This window comes from Anolis sagrei, chromosome 3, assembly GCF_037176765.1.
Source record: "Anolis sagrei isolate rAnoSag1 chromosome 3, rAnoSag1.mat, whole genome shotgun sequence".
Taxonomy (NCBI): Eukaryota; Metazoa; Chordata; class Lepidosauria; order Squamata; family Dactyloidae; genus Anolis; species Anolis sagrei.
In genome coordinates, this window is record NC_090023.1 from 30,047,137 (window position 1) to 30,066,260 (window position 19,124).

General features: G+C 38.5%; 1 protein-coding gene across 2 annotated transcripts in view; it reads left to right on the forward strand.

The window, feature by feature from the left end:
* The window catches only part of NUP58 (nucleoporin 58), a 31,392-nt gene extending 25,414 nt beyond the window's left edge, over positions 1-5,978 (forward strand). For both annotated transcript variants that reach the window (XM_060770916.2, XM_067466578.1), the window contains one exon: positions 3,411-5,978. In XM_060770916.2, coding sequence (XP_060626899.1) covers positions 3,411-3,580 — 170 coding nt within the window. In that variant the 3' untranslated portion in view covers positions 3,581-5,978. The remainder of the gene's footprint in view (positions 1-3,410) is intronic.
* The last annotated feature ends 13,146 nt before the right edge of the window (positions 5,979-19,124 follow it).

Sequence of the window (19,124 nt, forward strand, 5' to 3'; positions counted from 1 at the left end):
ACTTTGGGCGTGCTACTGCTTGTACAACTGGAAACTGCATTGGGTTCCCTCTTGCACCATTAAGGTTCACAACCTCTGTGCTAGTGGAATGACAACTGGATGCTGGTTATTGGAACTTAGCCATACTTAGCCAAACAGTTTCAGCCCAGCTTACGTGTCTGAACATATCTCCTCGTATGAACCACCTCAGAGATTAAGATCATCTGGGGAGGTCCTGCTCCCGGTCCCGTCTTCCTCGCAAGTGCAACTGGTGGGGACGAGGGACAGTGCCTTCTTAGTGGTGGCCCCTCAGCTATGGAATTCCCTCCCCTGCAATACTGGATCAGCCCCCTCCCTCCTAGCCTTCAGAAGGAAAGGGGTTCAGGGGGCTTTGGGTTCAGGCTTTTGGGGAATAGTGCAGTGCAATAACAGATTTGGAATATGTGCAATGAGAACCGAACATCTTTGGACTAAGGATGGCATGATTTATATTGAATGTAATGTTTTTAAACATTTTAAATGCTTAAGATGTATTAATTTTAATTTAATTTTAATGTTACTGGAATTGTATGTGTTTTAAGGCATTGAATAATTGTGTATATGTGAGCCGCCTTGAGTCCCCCTTGGAGTAGAGAAAGGCAGGGTATAAATAGGGTAAATAAATAAAAACATAAAATATATTGTACTACTTTTAGATTAAATGCAATTTCTAAAACTAGTTAGTTTTAAGTGATTAAAAGCTCATCACCACCAGTTCATTTATGGTTTCTTCTCTAAAGTAGTCATCTCCCAAACCAACAGTGTGACAGAAGGCTACTTCAAATGCTTTTAAAGTCATTAGGCTGTCAGATATCTTAACAAATCATCCAGAGGCATAGCCCTGCTAATCTGTTGTACAGAAACAAGTGTTGTGTGAAATCTTACTGAGTAATTAAAATCATTGTGTTGTTGTAGGCTTTTTTAAGGCCATATGGCCATGTTCTAGAGGCATTCTCTCTTGATGTTTCACCTGCATCTATGGCAAGCATCCTCAGAGGTAGTGAGGTCTTTTGGAACTAGGAAACTAGGATCTCTAGTGAGGTCTGTTGGAACTAGGAACTAGGACCTCACTACCTCTGAGGATGCTTGTCATAGATGCAGGCAAAACGTCAGGAGAGAATGCCTCTAGAACGTGGCCATATAGCCCAAAAAAACCTGCAACAATCCAGTGATTCCGGCCTTGAAAGCCTTCGACAATACATTAAAATCATTGTGTTTCATGGTGTAGAATCTATTTCATCAGATTCATGAAGCATAATTCCCAATTGGCAGGTGTACATTAGGGGGTAGAGAAAAAGAACCTAAACATTAGCTTTACAAGGAATGTCAAAAGTATAGTATGTGACATCAGCATTGAGTTTGAATGTGGGCAAACTAAAACTATGCACCTTCACAACTGCAGAGATGAGCAATAATACAATAAGCTTAGCATTGCTTAGTAAATGAAAACCTATAGCAGGAATGGATATTATTATCCCTTTCAGATTGTAATCAATGGAATCAACTCACGTTTTGCTTCTTATTCAATTTCATGAATTACTTTTGGATTTAGAGAATGGCACTCTCCTTTTTTATTTAATCCTTCTGTTTTCCCCTCTTCTCCAACACCTCACCTTCCATACCCATAGGGTTGTGTGTAAATTTCATTCCAGTTCACAAAATGTATGCTCTAATGTGTTTGATAGTATTTAAGATGCCACAAAACCATTGGTTCAGCAGAGCATGCACTGATTGTTTTGATTGTCCATTTCAACACATTTATACAATACTTTTGAGAAATGCAAACCTCATGTTAATCTCTCCTGGGCATATGGGACTGAGTGGTTCTTTGGATCCCATCCTTCGATCAATACTTTGTGTATGTGTTGTGCTTTTGAAGCTACAAGTCAAGATAATATGCAATGTATTTCCTAAATTGCATAGTTTTTAGAGTGGTTAGGAAGATCCTTTCATAAGGTGCATGAACGCGAAAATCGCCTTGCTTTTGTAGGGTTTCAAGCTTTGTTTTATAATGACTAAATTATCTGAGAAGTACCTCACAGTAAAGTCCCACCTCCACTGTAAAAGGAGGAAAGATTCACTGTTTGGTCACAGATATTAGCATTCCTTTATAACTATTTCATGAAATTATCTGTCTCTATCATCCGTATTTTACCCATGTACTTCTCTGTGAGGGAAGAGAGCAGGAGAAGAGACCCAATAGCTTCAGAGGGCTATCCTTGATCTCAGTGCTGAAATAAATGAAGGCAGCAAAGAGCTTTAATATTTAAGCAATCTTTGCAAGACACTTTTCTTATAGGCAATTCTTCAGAATTTCTTTGTAGGTTGTTTTCTAGGGCTCATCTATATTGTACAAAACTTATCTTCATTATGATCCAATCTTTAATTTTATACTTAGTCCTCTCAATACCTCATTTGCCTCTGATTTGCTCTTGGTTTCTACTGCATTATAACTTCAGAGATTTCTTAGTATCTGGGATTTCAGCTATGCCAATTCATAGTGTATATGTGGAATTTTTCTGCTATGAATCTAATCTTTTTGTCTCAAGATAAATGCAAATTTATATCGCCATCTAAACAGTAGCATTTGTATCAACTGGATCTATTGCATTCAGTAACAACTTATTGAGTTGTACCTTACTGGTTTTATTGCAATCTAAAAATGGGTTAAACTGCTGAACTTGCTGACTGAAAGGTCGGTGGTTCGAATCCGAGGAGCAGGGTGAGCTCCCACTGCTAGCCCCAGCTTCTGCCAAGGTAGCGGTTCAAAAAAATGCAAATGTAAGTAGATCAATAGATAACGCTTCGGTGGGAAGGTAACAGTGCTCCATGCAGTCTGCTGGCCACATTACCATCGAGGTGTCTACGGCCAATGCTGGCTCTTCAGCTTAGAAATGGAAATGAACACCACCACTCCAGAGTCAGACATGACTAGACTTAATGGGGAAATCTTTAATGAAAGAGAAAATAGCCCTACTTGTACATGTGTACTGACTTGCTTGCTGGAATAATGAAGGAAGGAGATGTGTGTGGCTTGCAGTCTCACACTGCATTTTTGTTTGGAAAGTTGGGAATTAAGAAAGGCTTTCAACTCTCATTCCTCCCAATTATAGTTGGGGAATGTTGTCTCTGTCAAAATCACCACACCCCATCATATCACAAGTCCTTTTGTAGCCTTTTATGGGAATGTCTGTGCACTTGATCACATTGGTAGTGTAGACAGTTCTCGCATAAAAGTTGTGAGTATAAATTGACTGAGATGGTGAATGTTAAATATAAGACTGTGAGTTTCATATTTAAAACCCCAAAGATTTTTTCCCCAACTTGATTTGGACAGGCTAAGAAAGTCACAGAATCTTCTCACCTTTATATATTTTCCCCTCCTCTACAAGGCTTTGGCAGTTCAAGCACATCTGGGTTTAACTTCAGCAATCCTGGCATCACTGCATCCGCTGGCCTGACATTTGGGGTGTCCAATCCAGCGTCTGCAAGCTTTGGCACAGGAGGACAACTTCTTCAGCTGAAGAAACCTCCCGCTGGAAACAAGAGGGGGAAAAGATAGATGTGGAAAAGGGGAATGGGGAGGGAGTGGGTGTCAAAGGAAAGGGACTATTGCATTCAGTTAGTTCATCCGAAAATAATCTATTTTTTTAAGCTGATATAGTAGATGCTCTGTGTGTCCTTGGAGATTTATAACATTTTGTTACTTTCAATTCTGGATTATACAATGTAATTGTAACAAACAGCTTTTGTGAAAAATAGAAGGCTCACTTAACTGTTTTATTCCTTTGTCTTTTGGGTATGTCTTTCATTATTAAGGACTGTTGTAAAACCATCTATATAACATATTAGTCAGAAGATATTTTTGTTAATATGCTTTAAACCTTAGAGAAAGAGATGCGTATTTGGTTTCTTTGTACAAATAAAGTATATTCTAGTACAAATGCTTGAATCCATATCTTCTGTTTCTTGGTATGGCCTTTTAAAAACATCAGGGTGGTTTTGTGAATATGTATGTAAATATAGAAAGTACAAATGCACATTCATACATTTATGAGTACATATAATACATTTCAAAAATTGTCCCTTAAAGCAGAATGACCTGGATTAAATTAACAGTCCTGATCAGAGTAGACTCATTAAATTAATAGGATTTACATCAATCTTGACATAATGGTTAGTAATTGATTCAGTAGGTCTACTCCAGTTAAGACTAGCCAATATTTCTAAGTCTAGAGTCTGTTTTCCACAAAGTGTCAGCATATCAAAAGATCTACTAATGCATGAAATACACTGCTGGCATGTTTTGTAAGCCAGTTTCCACTTCTGTTTATTTACATTCAGTGCTTTAAATGAAACAAGTGTTCTCAAGCTAAATTGGTTCTGAATTGTTCCAGTACTTTCTTTTAGTGTGCAGGACTTCTAGATTGTGAGAACTGACTCTGAAATGGCCTCAGTCATCATCAACTGCTTTCAAAGGTGGCTCTGCTCATGAGTGAAGAGTAGTTTGGGACAACACAGCAGAAACAGCCTAGTGAACACTTTGTAAAGATTGCCAAAATGGCTGCTCATAACAACTACTGTGGGCAACATCCTCTCATATTGTCCAAACATACTATCTCACCATGGCAGTGGTTCTCAACCTGTGGGTCCCCAGGTGTTTTGGCCTACAACTCCCAGAAATCCCAGCCAGTTTACCAGCTGTAAGGATTTCTGGGAGTTGAAGGCCAAAACATCTGGGGACCCACAGGCTGAGAACCACAGCATGTTTTCAGAAGGCAAGGCTGCTATAGAACAGATACACCCACTTCTATGATTCAGATTTTCACTTCCACCGTGGAGAACATTGGGCTCTCCTGGCCCAGATCTGAACGAAAGGATATTTCCACTGTCCTGGGGACCATTCACCACCATCCCACTATTATTCCATATTGACTGCCATAGGTTCATCTTATGGAATCCTGGGATGGGCAGTTTAAGGAGGAGCATGCAGAATTGCCAGTCAAACTAAAAATCCCAGAATTACATAGGAGGCCGTTAAAAAGGTAGAATAATATAGTGCATATTTGCAAAATGGAACCCTGATTCTTACCTGAATTCAACAGACTTCAGACACAATAATTAGGTATACTAGAATGTCTAGATCTGTGCATCATGCATGTGAGAATAAACTATTTCCTATAAATATGATAGTACTTGTCTGGCTTAAAGTTCAGATTGCATGTCGCATTGCATTTACAGACACAGGATAAACATTTATTGCCTTAAATGAGGGGGCTAAACTAGTCCTTGAACTTTGCTACCAACACAAAAACCATTCTTGTCATCAGGGCTTCTGCAAGGTCATCTCCAAGCGTTGGGCAGTTTGAATTTTGGTGAGGTCTTACCTTTATACACAGAGAATATTTTGTATATAATTCAAGTGAAGCTTCATATATTTTTTTTCTCTAGGAACCTTCTAAAAACAAACAGTGCACCTGCACGTTTCTGGTTTTGAAGTTGGCTGCTTTTGGTTGTTAAATACTATTTTTGTAAACTGTCTGTTTTACGTTATCATTTGATAGTAAGTCACCTGGGAAAGATGTGAGTTTCAAATGTGCTCATTACAGAAGTAAGGGAAATAACTTACCTACAACAGGGCTCTTTACCCATGTTCGCTGTCTCTGAAGTGTGAGCACTTTTTTTAAAAAAAGAAAGAAAGCTTTAAAACGTGGCAGAATTAAGGACTATCTTAAATGACTTTTAAACCACAATTTGATTTTAAATTTGTGTTCGGCTTTGGAAATTGATAGGCAAACCTGGTACATGTATGTTACTGCATTTTATTGGATTAAAATGTTGAACCACTTTCCTTTTTGTATATAATTTTGTGAGCCTTTTTAAAGAAAATGAAATGTGTTACTGTCTTTGTCCACATGTGCAACTTTTTGTTCCACAAATAATAAAATTGTTTGAAGTGAGCCATGCCATTTATATATTTGGATTATTTCATTTCTTCTTGGCTGTTTTTCAGCACAGATGATACTGTGCTTAGTGGAAATCTATGGGGATGATTCAGGCAAAATGTTTGTAGCACGAGAGCAATTACAATGGTTTCCTAGTGCAATAGTTCCCAAACTTTGGTCCTTTGGATGTTCTGGACTTCAGCTTCAAGAATCCCTGGCCATTCACCAAGCTGACTAGGACTTTTCGAAATTGTCCAAAACACCAGAAGGATCAAAGTCCTATATGGTGTACGTAAGCAATGTAGCAAGTGAAACAAATATCAATTCCCTTTATCACACTAGTATCATGATACAGTAGAGTCTCGCTTATCCAACATAAACGAGCTGGCAGAACATCGGATAAGTGAAAATGTTGGATAATGAGGGATTAAGGAAATGCCTATTATAAACATCAAATTATGTTATGATTTTACAAATTAAGCACCATACATCGTGTTTTATAACAAACCAACAGAAAAAAGCAGTTTAATACATGGTAACATTATGTAGTAATTACTGTATTTACAAATTTAGCACCAAAACATCGCAATGCATTGAAACAGCTGTGGATCTGGGTGGGAGTCAGACTGTGTTGGATAATACAGAACGTTGGATGAGCGAAGAAGGTTAGATAAGCGAGACTACTGTATTGAGAAGTGCACTTGAACTGCCTGAGTGTGGGACAGAACATCTTATGTAGTTTTAATGCCTGGAAAAACTAATTGAGAATTTAAAGCAAATTCCACCTAGCTCACACTTTTAGTAGAGAGATGTTTCTGAATGGCCCTGGTGTCGCATACAATGTAAAATTATACAAAAGATTGTTGCTAAAGAAATAGTCCCTGGAGTCTGTTCCTTTGCATCTTGGAATGACAGCTATAACACATGTCTTTGCTTTTTTATATCTGACTTCGATTCAAAATTGAATTAAAAAGAATTAAAATGGCCTCCTCTCTCCTATCCTTTAAAAAGATTTTATAAACACATCTATGCACTTTAGCCTATGGAGAGGAGGAGGACTAATTACATCTTATATGCACCCCTGCTTAGTTGCTGAACATCTACCTTCATTAATCTTCTGTTTAGTATCTTCACTCCAATAATATTGTCAAATTTTAAAGAGATTTTAAGCATTTAATATAATGTAATTGTGTGGATTGTATTATGTCTTCACAACCTCTGAGGATGCTTGCCATAGATGCAGGCGAAACATCAAGAGAGAATGCCTCTAGAACATGGCCACATAGCCTGAAAAAGCCTACATACAACCCAGTGTATTATGTCTTGTTTATTTAAGTTGCTATTATATTTTTTATTTAGCTTGTTTATGATTTGCTATATGTTATCCTCGACATTGAATGTTTGCCACTGTGTTTTATTTTGTTGTAAGCTTCCTTGAGTCCCTCTGGGGAGATAGGGCAGGCTATAAATAAAGCATTATTATTATTATTATTATTATTATTATTATTATTATTTAATATGTGGATATGACTCAAAACACTGGAAAGTTAGTATCAGTTTATATTTTAATTGTTGGTTGTTATAATATAGTGAGAAAGAGAAAATCTGCACATTTTAATTGTTTCATCTGCATAGAATATGCCCTTTCTGCTCCTTCTTTATCTTCAGAAGCAATTATTCCTACATATTTTGGATGCTTGCTATTTTGTCCATCAATTGTGCAACAGGATCCAGGAGAATCCCGAGAGATGGCAAAAACAGCCTTGGCAGATGTACTTTCCCCGTCCATATTTAAGACCCTGTCAACCAATAACTCCCACATGCAATGGACCCACTTGCTTTTAAACTAAACTTGAATTATATTTTGAGTCTGTTTGGGGGGGGGGGGGGGATATCTGTTACCACCTTTTACTGTACCTTTAAATTTTGGAAATCATATGTTTGTCTTGTATCTCAATGGAGCTTATCCAGAAATCCTGCAACAACTGGACCATCAACCACTCACTTCAGTAGCATTTGGACACAGGCCATCGCTGGAGATCGACTCAGGTTAGCAAATGACCAATGCACCAGATTGTACCACTTTTGAGCTCAGAGGTAGTTAGTGAATGGAGGATCTGAACTGGTTTCTCTTATACAGTGCACTGCAGGTTTCATCAGTGGAGGCAATCAATGTACTCCAGGGTTAGTCTGAAGTTTAAACCACCTATCAGAAATGCTGAAACCTAATTGTGACCCATGAGAGCCAATGCGATCAAATGGTTTTAGCTTTGGACTATGATTTTAAGAGATCGGGAAACACTTTGATCAAGTCACATTCTCTCAGGCCTAATAGGAAGGCAAGACCATCCCTCCACTAAACTAATCTTACCAAGAAAACCCCATGATAGGGTGGCCTTAGGGTCTCCATAAGTTGGAAAATACTTGAAGGCACACGACGATTATAACCCTACAATAGACTCAGTCCCTTGAATAGCTTTTTTAAAAGCTCAGATGGAAATCATCAGAAGCAGATTCAGTATCTTCCTGATATCTGAGCCACCAAGCTTGACTGAAGTTCTGTCTACGCTGCCATATAAAATCCATATTATCTGCTTTGAACTGAATTTTATGGCAGTGTAGACTCATATAATCTGGCTGGGGGGAGGAAGGGGCCCGAGGCTGCTAGGAATTGTAGGAGTTGAAGTCCAAAACACCTGGAGGGCCCAAGTTTTCCCATGCTTGGTATAGATTTAGGAAGTACTGTATTTGTTCATGCATATATACAAATACATAGATTTTTTTCAGTTTTTTTATGAATATTTAAATAAAAAAATAAAAAAACATTAATCTCAAAAAATGATTTATAAATGTATACATGTTTAAAATACTAAAAAATTAAGTTTTATCTAAGGAAATCAAATATTCCTGTTGCATTTCAATGAACTTTATCCAGATAGCCGTAAGAATTCTTATGTCCAGCCACCTGTTCCAGATGACGTTTTAAGGAGGTCTTCGCTGAAGAATGCCCCAGGTTAGCAAAAATTGATAAATCCTCTGAAACTTGGCTGTGCTGAAGCTCAGAAGTAACCAGTGTGTGAACATTCTTGTTCCAAAATGCTTGCCATTGTACAAAATGTTACATGTATTTCTTGTCGAAGTATTTTAAGGGAGTGATAATTGAGAAATTTGTCATGCTGGAATCTTCTTGTTCAGTTACATGGGTGATAGAAGATTCCCTACCCACCAAATCCAACTCTATTGGGCTATTCAAACAGTTGTATAGAGTATTGTCTGGTAGAACTGATATGACTTCAGTTGTAGAGTACATGCTTGAGTTGCAGTCAAAACAAAAGAAATAAGTCCATGTTCAGTCTGAGAAAATCTACATAAAGAACCTGGGATAGCAACCCTGAGAAATACCTTTTCCTGAGAACTTACAAAGCCACTGTTGGCAAGGGTGGAAAACAATGAGTTGTAAAATTAAGGTTAGAGAGGAACCTGGAGGTCATCCACTCATTGGCTCAATTCAACCATCTTGCAGTCACATCAGTAATGGCCAGATTTGCAAAATCATATACTTGTTGCTTTACTAAAATGCCACCTACATTCAATCACCTGGTGTTAAGTACAAAAGAAGCACACTGAGAATTATTAGAAACTAGCGTTACATATTTGGCATTCCCCAGGTGCCAGAGGGGCTGCAGCTCTCCCACCTCCAACCCTTCTTTCTCTTTCCCTCCCCTCATACCTTTCCCCGTTTGTCTTTCTTCCTTCTCTCCTTTTTCTCTCCACCCCCCCCCCATCCCTCCCTTCTCTATTCCTTTCTTTCCCTTGCTTCTCTTTTTCTTTCCTTCCCTTGCCCTTTCTATCTTCTCCAGTTCTGAGAAAGCCTACCTCACAATGCCTTTATGTCGACATGGTTCTCTTTGTGGCTCTTTCCATTCTTCCTCCCTTTCTCTCATATACATGTCACCTTTCTTTCTCAGTGACATCACAGAGGGTCACTCTACCTAGCAACAGCTTTTGTGGTGCAAACAGACAGGCACACTTTGACGTTCTATAGATCTAGAATTTCATTTTGTATGTCAGAATGGAACATTTTGCAAAGGGATCTTGTAGCACCTTTAAGATTAACCAAAAGAAAATAAGTTTTAGTATAAAGATTTTTAGACTGAGTCTACTTCATGTGCATGGAGTGAAATGCATGCACATGGACAGTTATAATAATAATAATAATAATAATAATAATAATAATAATAGTAGTAATAATAATAAACCTTTATTTATACTCCGCTAACATCTCCCGAAGGACTCGGTGCAGCTTACAAGAGGCCGAGGCCCAACACATCAGTAAAAAAACAGCATAACAAATACAACAATAAATAAACTCATAAAAACAAAACACTAAGCATTAAAACAATAGCAGTACACATTAGACAATAACACCACGACACATTTAAAACTAAGGCCGGGCCAAATGTAACGATTAAAAATTTTAAAAAATGCTGAGTATGACCAGGTGAAATGAATAAGTTTTTGGAGATAGGTGCAGTATGTAGACAATCTTAAATTTCTAGTAAAGTGCATTTGGGACATGATGCTTGGAATTTCCTATTCTGGGAAGGCACACTGGAACAGCCACGTCTTCAAGCTCTTCCTGAAGACTGCCAACGTTGGGGCTTGTCTGATATCCTTGGGGAGAGAGTTCCAGAGTTGGTGGGCCACCACAGAGAAGGCCCTGTCCCTCGTCCCCACCAATCAAGTTATTTATACACGAGTCAGTAAAAATACGTAAATATATCATGTGGTTCCCAACTCTTCCCCATAATAGTGGAGAACTAAATCACACATGGGATAGTGGAAGCAAAATAGCATTTTGATTGTGTTATTAAAGTCTTTCATAGCCAGAATCATCAGGTGCTCTGCTATGGCTGATTTCTCTGGTTGAATTAGTTTTCAGTGCCTTTCATGTTCCTTGACTTGTGTTTGGGAAATGCTGTGTTTGGTGGCCCCTATGTAGACTTGTCCACAGCTCCATGGTATAGACTCCAGAGGTGAGAGAAGCAGAGCACCTGATGAACCAACCTGAGCACAACATATTATTTTACAACACAGAAATGCAGGACCACTGTAGCAACAACCATGTCAGACTACACAGAGAAGAAGCCACTGAAATCCAGAAGCATGTGGACAATTTCAGAAAGGAGGAAACCATGAAAAGGAACAAAATCTGGCTACCAGTATTAAAAACCTCTAAAATCAGGACAGTAAATAAAGAGCAAGGCTTAAAAGAAAGTGGGGAGGGGGAATTCCAGACAAGAATCAATCAGGGTCAGCTAACACCTCTCAACAAAGGATTCCCTCAGAGGAAACATCTAGGCCTTTAAACTGCAGGCCATTCAATGCTACTTAAGGTGGCAAATTGCAACATTCACACGTACCTCTAGTAGACAAGGGTTCTTTCCCCTGCCCTGGCCATTCAACTGACCTCACAACCCCAGAGGATGCCTGTCATAGATGTCGGCAAAACATCAGGAGGGAATGCTTGTGGAGCATTGCCATACAGCCCAGATAACTCACAGCAACCCAGTATCTTGATTCTCAGCAGGAGGCTTTTGATGACAAAATAGCTTTTGTGGGTACTTTAAAAAACACTACTAAAACAGTGACAAATTTTGTGTAAATCTGAACCATTCTGGTTTTGTGCATGGACAGTGTCATGGTCCCTCATAACCACTAGATGTCAGGTTGTGACTGCAATTGTTTCTCTCCACCACCAGTTACTGTATATGGATTTATACTTGGCATGCTGAATCAAAAACTCAATTTTGATTCTTCCATTTTCATACAATGGTCTATACTCATCACATAAAAATAATACATAGTTTTGTAATAAATGAATGGCTGCTCAAGGGTGTTTTTATTCACCAGAAGCACCTCTTCACAAAAAAGATGTTGACAGCCTGTGAAATGCTAATTTAACAGGGAACGTCCTATGTCCCTCACTTCATGGATAAGTTTCAAACTCAATCCATGAACATAAACATCATTCTGGGAAGGATGTTTATGCATCCTAAACTATATTATCAATGCAGACAATCACCTTCCTTCCTGCTTCCTTTTCTCTTCCTCCTCTCTCATTCTTAGTCTCTATCACGCACATACACCACTCAAAAATAATTCTGGGGCCCTCTATCCAACACAATAACAATTATGTGGTACTGCTTCAATTGCCATGATGCCATCCTGTGGAATATTGAGAGTTCTAGTTTGGTAAGGTACTAGAGATTTCTGGCTATGGCCCCATCTCCACTGACTATTTAATGTAGTTTCAAACTAGTATTGGAGAAAAAATGGCTTTGTTGTGCAGACAGATGATTACATAGCAAACCCTGGAACCAGTTTGAGGCCAGGATGGTGATTATGAAAACCACAGGGCATAAATGCAGATTAGGGGCACACTTTTGTAGGAGTTGTCTAGCCAGTGTAGTTTGAAGCTAGCTCTGAATTGCATTAAATGGTCAGTGTGGATGGGGCCTAAGAATCTAAAGTACTCCTTATACTACAAAATCCCATGAGTTTGCCCAGAGTGAATGTCTCTAGGTGTCTGTGTCTACCTATATCAGGGGTCCTCAAACTAAGGCCCGGGGGCTGGATACGGCCCTCCAAGGTCATTTACCCGGCCCTTGCTCAGTGTCAACCAAAGCCTGAAACTACTTGAAAGCACACAACAACAATACTATCTCATCAGCCAAAGGTAGGTCCACACTTTCCATTGAAATACTAATAAATTTATATGTTTAAAATTGTTCTTCATTTTAACTATTACATTGTTTTTATGTGTCTTTTCCACTACAAATAAGATATGTGCAGTGTGCATAGGAATTCATTCATGTTTTTTTCAAATTATAATCCGGCCCTCCAACAGTTTGAGGGACTGTGACCTGGCACTCTGTTTAAAAAGTTTGAGGACCCCTGGTCTATATGGATGAGAGAAAAATTTCTACTTTTTTTTACATCAAATCCATATTTGACTAATAGTGACTTTATGAAACTTAGATCTCAGCTGGATCTATACTACCATATAAACGCATTTCATAATGCAGATTAAATGTATTGAATTGGATTGTATGAGTCTACACTGCCATATAATCCAGTTCAATGCAGTTAATCTGTTCTGAAACTGCATTATATGAAGTGTAGATCCATCCCTCCTCAGTCATCATTCTAACGATTGTATTCTACTGTTGGGGAAGTTGTAGTGTAGTCAAGATGTCAACTGTTTTTAATGAGGAAGAAGACCCAAGCTATACCATGCCGCAGTTTGATTTTGTCCGAATCTATTGGGATGGACAAGATTTGACTTGCTTTTATCCTCTCTGCTCACTGATTAAACGCAACTCTGCACTTTGAACTTCATTTGCTGCAAATGAAAGAAGGCAAGGAGGAAAGTGGGAGGAAGCAAAATAAATTATGACATTATAAAAGCACTTTAAATGTGGGATGACTAGGAATGAATTGGCACCGTGCCTGCCAAATCAGGACAGATGGAGAGTATACCATCATGAAGTGTGCCGCTATCCTGGCCATGAGTTGTAAACCAGTACATCTAGTTTGGATATCAGAAAAGGGCGTTCTATGACATACAGTAATCCTGACATGGAAATATTACCTTGCAGCTGTTTGGCAAAAGAGTGGGGAAAGATTTGCTATACCAGAGCTACTTAAATCATTTTTTTGTCTTTAACTCAGGCATCAACAAGCGACGTTCACCTGCACAGGTAAGGCTTAGCACCATCCTAGAAAATGGTGAGGTGGTGTCCAAATTCCAAGGATGACTCCTGACTACTGCGATGTGTACAACTCAACTCTTGTGCAGGTGAAGCTAACAATGTCACCAACACCACCTCCGTTTGAATACAGCATTGTGTCGCATCAACACCAGTTTTTGTATCTATTCTTTTTCTTTTAGTTTATTAGAAACATCAGCTGGGATGATGATGATGATGATAATAATAACAATAACAATAATAATAATAATAATAATAATAATAATAATAATAATAAGCTGAGTTTTTCAGCCCTTTTTTTAGGCTGAAAAAGCCCCCCTCGGCTTATACTTATTTATTATTTTACTGTTATTATTATATTACATGTATTATTTTATTATTATTACATGTATTATTTTACTCTATTATTATTATTACATTTAATATTTTATTATATTATTATTACTTGTATCATTTTACTCTATTATTATATTTATTATTTTACTCTATTTGTTATTATTGGAAGGATATGTATGCACTTTTACATTGACGAAGGTTAGAATAATGATTTAATCAGAGTTGGGCAGTCTTATCTTAAATTACAGTTCTACATAACGTTTAACCTACTGATGCCTCAATTAATGTAATTTTATTGGTATCTATTTTTATTTTGAAATTTACCAGTAGCTGTTACATTTCTCACCCTCTGATTATACGCGAGTCAATAAGTTTTCCCATTTTTTGTGGTAAAATTAGGTGCCTCGGCTTATATTCAGATCAGGTTATACTCGAGTATATACGGTAAACTGAAAAAAAAGGAGGGAAATGGGAGAAGGAGAGAGAAACTGGAACACTTTAAAAGTAGCCAAAAAAGTAGACAATTAGAAAATTGCTAAATCTGGACAGTTGGAGCTCATGTAGTTCTGCTACAACAAAAGTTCAATGGGGGTTCTTCCCCTCGCATTCATGGAGAGCCCTGCCTGCCACACTTTGAATCTCTGCTCCTTCTCTATAATGAAGCAAAATTAAAGGTCTATGACTTTTCTTTCTGGAATGTTTGTATTTTTTAACTCTTCGCTTTATTTTAATGATTGCATCTGACATAAAGCCTTTCAATTAGCTAAAGGCTGGATTAAATTTCAGTGGTGTTAATTTCTAGCAGTAAGGCACTGTTGAAATTAATTCTGAATTGCAGCTGGATTTATGTTAGTTTAACTCAAGGTCCATCCTGCATCTATCCTGTGGATAAACAGATGACTTCATTTAGAAGTGCCCTCAGTTTTACACCTTTCATAAATGTTGTGACTGCTTAATCAAACAAAACCCAGGTCATCCCTCTGCCCTTCCCTCCTCCTCTTAAATATCGACCCTTCCAAGCCCCCAAGCCCACTTGCCCTTGAAATTAAATTAGTGTATGTCTGTATGCACGCATGTATATATGTGAATGTATGTGTGTATATATAAATTATTTATAGTTAGGAAATATTTTTAGGAGGACCAACCAAAATACCCTATACAGGGTTAGTATCCCCTATCCGTCAAGCACTTGGCTTTTGAATTTCCTGCATTTTTATATACACTATGTACATATTGAAATATCTTGGAGATGGGATCAAAGTTTAAAGGTAAAATTAATGTATATATACACCTTATAAGGTAAAAGTAAAGGTTTCCCCTTGACATTAAGTCTATGCGTGTCCAACTCTGGGGGTGGGGGGGTGATGGTGGTGGTGGTGGTGGTGATAATCTCCATTCCTAAGTTGTAGATCTGGCGTCTGTAGACACCTCCAAGGTCACATGTCCAGCATGCCTGCATGGAGCACCGTTACCTTCCCAAAGAAGCGGTACCTATTGAGCTACTCACATTTGCATGTTTTCAAACTGCTAGGTTGGCAGAAACTGAGGCTAGCAGCAGGAGCTCTCCCCACTCCCCAGATTCGAACCACCAACCTTTTGGTCAGCAAGTACATCAGCTCAGCAGTTTAACCCACTGTGCCACCAGGGGGCCCAATACACCTTATACATGTATACATTATACATATTATAGAATCATAGAATCAAAGAGAGTTGGAAGAGACCTCATGGGCCATCCAGTCCAACCCCCTGCCAAGAAGCAGGAATATTGCATTCAAATCACCCCTGACAGATGGCCATCCAGCCCCTGTTTAAAAGCTTCCAAAGAAGGAGCCTCCACCACACTCTGGGGCAGAGAGTTCCACTGCTGAACGGCTCACACAGTCAGGAAGTTCTTCCTCAATGTTCAGATGGAATCTCCTTTCTTGTAGTTTGAAGCCATTGTTCCGCGTCCTAGTCTCCAAGGAAGCAGAAAACAAGCTTGCTCCCTCCTCCCTGTAGCTTCCTCTGACATATTTATACATGGCTATCATATCTCCTCTCAGCCTTCTCTTCTTCAGGCTGAACATGCCCAGCTCCTTAAGCCACTCCTCATAGGGATTGTTCTCCAGACCCTTGATCATTGTAGTCACCCTCCTCTGGACACATTCCAGCTTGTCAATATCTCTCTTCAATTGTGGTGCCCAGAATTGGACACAATAATCCAGGTGTGGTCTCACCAAAGCGGAATAGAGGGGTAGCATTTCTTCCCTAGATTTAGACACTATGCTCCTATTGATGCAGGCCAAAATCCCATTGGCTTTTTTTGCCACCACATCACATTGTTGGCTCATGTTTAACTTGTTGTCCACGAGGACTCCAAGATCTTTTTCACACGTACTGCTCTCAAGCCAGGCATTGTCCCCCATTCTGTATCTCTGCATTTTGTTTTTTCTGCCTAAGTGGAGTATCTTGCATTTGTCCCTGTTGAATTTCATTTTGTTAGTTTTGGCCCATCTCTCTAATCTGTCAAGATCGTTTTGACTCCTGCTCCTGTCCTCTGGAGTATTGGCTATCCCTCCCAGTTTGGTGTTGTCTGCAAACTTGATGATCATGCCTTCTAGCCCTTCGTCTAAGTCATTAATAAAGATGTTGAACAAGACCGGGCTTCTTTCCAAGATGAAGAGGAAGCATTAGTGAGCACCCTCTGGGTTTGAGATATATATATATATATATATATATATATATATATATATAATACTTTATATCCTGAAGAATACAGTATTTTTAATAATTTCTTGCATGCAACAAAGTTTATATACATTAAACCACCAGAAAGGAAAAGTGGCATTATCTCAGCCATCCATGTAGACAATTTTGGAATTCTAGATAAGGGCTACTCAACCTGTAGCAACAGCTCCCTTGATTCCAAAGGTTTGTGCCACAGCAGTTAAAAGTGGTGTCAAAATCTACAGTGTAGTTGAATCCTAAAACTCGAAAACTCGGGGAAACTAGAATCTCCACTGATCCTTGGAAATTCACTGGAAGCCCTTTGGCAAGTCACACACTGTCCATCTAAAAATGCAATGGCAAAACATCTCTGAATAAATTTTGCCATGAAAACTTGTATCTACTTGAAAGCACATAACAAATATTAAAGCAATGCAAGAGGGCAGTTATCACAGAAATATTTACTGACAAGCCTGAGATTTTAAAATGTATGTATGTGTGTGTGTGTATGTATGTATATGTATATATATATATATAGACTGCTCATGATTTTAAGAAACCATCGTAAACACATTGATTCAGAAATTCATTCTCACAGGTTCATCAGGGTTTATTCCTAGGTAGGTTTGGACATGATTGCAACTTTATTCCAAAACCCAAAGGAGACCTACTAAAAAACAAGTCCTATTCATTTTAATAGGACTTACATCCAGGTAAATATGGATCCCGGCATTTATTTTATAATCCTTCTAAGGAATTAGAGAGATATGAAGTGGGTAAGGAAATGCATTTTATTGAGATGCAAATTACTTTTTAGCTCTATAGTATTAGTCAAGTCAAAAAGGAAGCAAATCCCTTGCTGACTGGTTGCATATTCACTCGTCTTTGTTTGGTGCTAAGGAAGGGGGTGGACTGGGGGTGTACGTGGAATATAAATATTTTATAGAGCCATTGTCAAATATTACTATTGTTGATGTTGTTCCAGACATCTGCTATGCCTGTTATGGTAGTTTTCCAGGCATTTAAGCGGACTACCATGTGTAACATCTATGTTATCCACCCATTAACCTCAAGAACAAAACAAGGAGTGATCCCATCTGTTTCTGGGCCCTTCAAACTTTATTGTGGAATAGATCATCATCTATGTTTGTAAATGCACACATTATCTCCTGTCATACTTGAAAAGCCAAACAAATGACAATCGTAAGCCAGAGATGTTGACAAGATGAAAACTATCAGAAGTGTTATTGAAGGGAATTTGGAATTTACATAAGGATACAATACTACAGTGAGTTGATCTGTGTATCAACTTTGGTGAGTATTGCATCAAACGCTTGGGTGTAATTTCAGTCCTATGGAATATTTGCTTGGATTTATGTAGTCCTTTTCTTTTATCAAAACCAGCACTACCATGAGGCAGAATTAAGCAGCCAGCTCAGGCAGCATATTTTAAGCACCATAGAAGGGCAGCTTGCTTCGGTTATGGTTATGCTTTGGTTATGCCAAAAAGTTATAGAATTATGAAAATATTGCAGGAAGCCCTTGAGAGTGACTGCCATCTAAGGGTGCATCTACATTGTAGAATGAATGCAGTTTGTCACCACTTTAACTGTCATAGCTCAATGCTATGGGATCATGGGAGTTTGAACACTGTTCCCATTCTAAATATCTCAGTGTCACCTTAGATCGAAGACTAACATTTAGGAAACACTATATGAACACCAAGCACAAAGTAGCTGCACGCAATAACATCCTGCAGAAACTTACTGGCAGCGCATGGGGTGCAGACCCAAAATTAGAGCATCAGCCCTGGCTTTGTCTTACTCAACTGCTGAGTGTGCCTGCCCTGTTTAGCAGAAGTCTGCCCACACAAAACAGATGGATATAGCACTGAATGAAACATGTAGAATAATCACAGGATGTCTCAAACCTACATCTGTTGATAGACTATAAAAGTATTCCTCAATCTTCCTAATACTGTGACCCCTTAATACAGTTCCTCATGTTATGGTGACTTGTAACCATGAAATTATTTTCATTGCTACTTCATACATGTAATTTTGCTACTGTTATGAATCATAATGCAAATATCTGATATGCAGGATGTATTTTCATTCACTGGACCAAATTTGGCACAAATACCCGCTACGCCCAATTTTGAATAATCTTGGGGGAGTATTGATTTTGCCATTTGGGAGTTGTAGTTGCTGGGATTTATGGTTCACCTATAATGAAAGGGCATTCTGAACTCCACCAATGACGGAATTGAACCAGACTTGGAACACCATGACCAACAGAAAATACTGTAAATGTTTGGTGGGTACTGACCTTAAGTTTTGGAATTGTA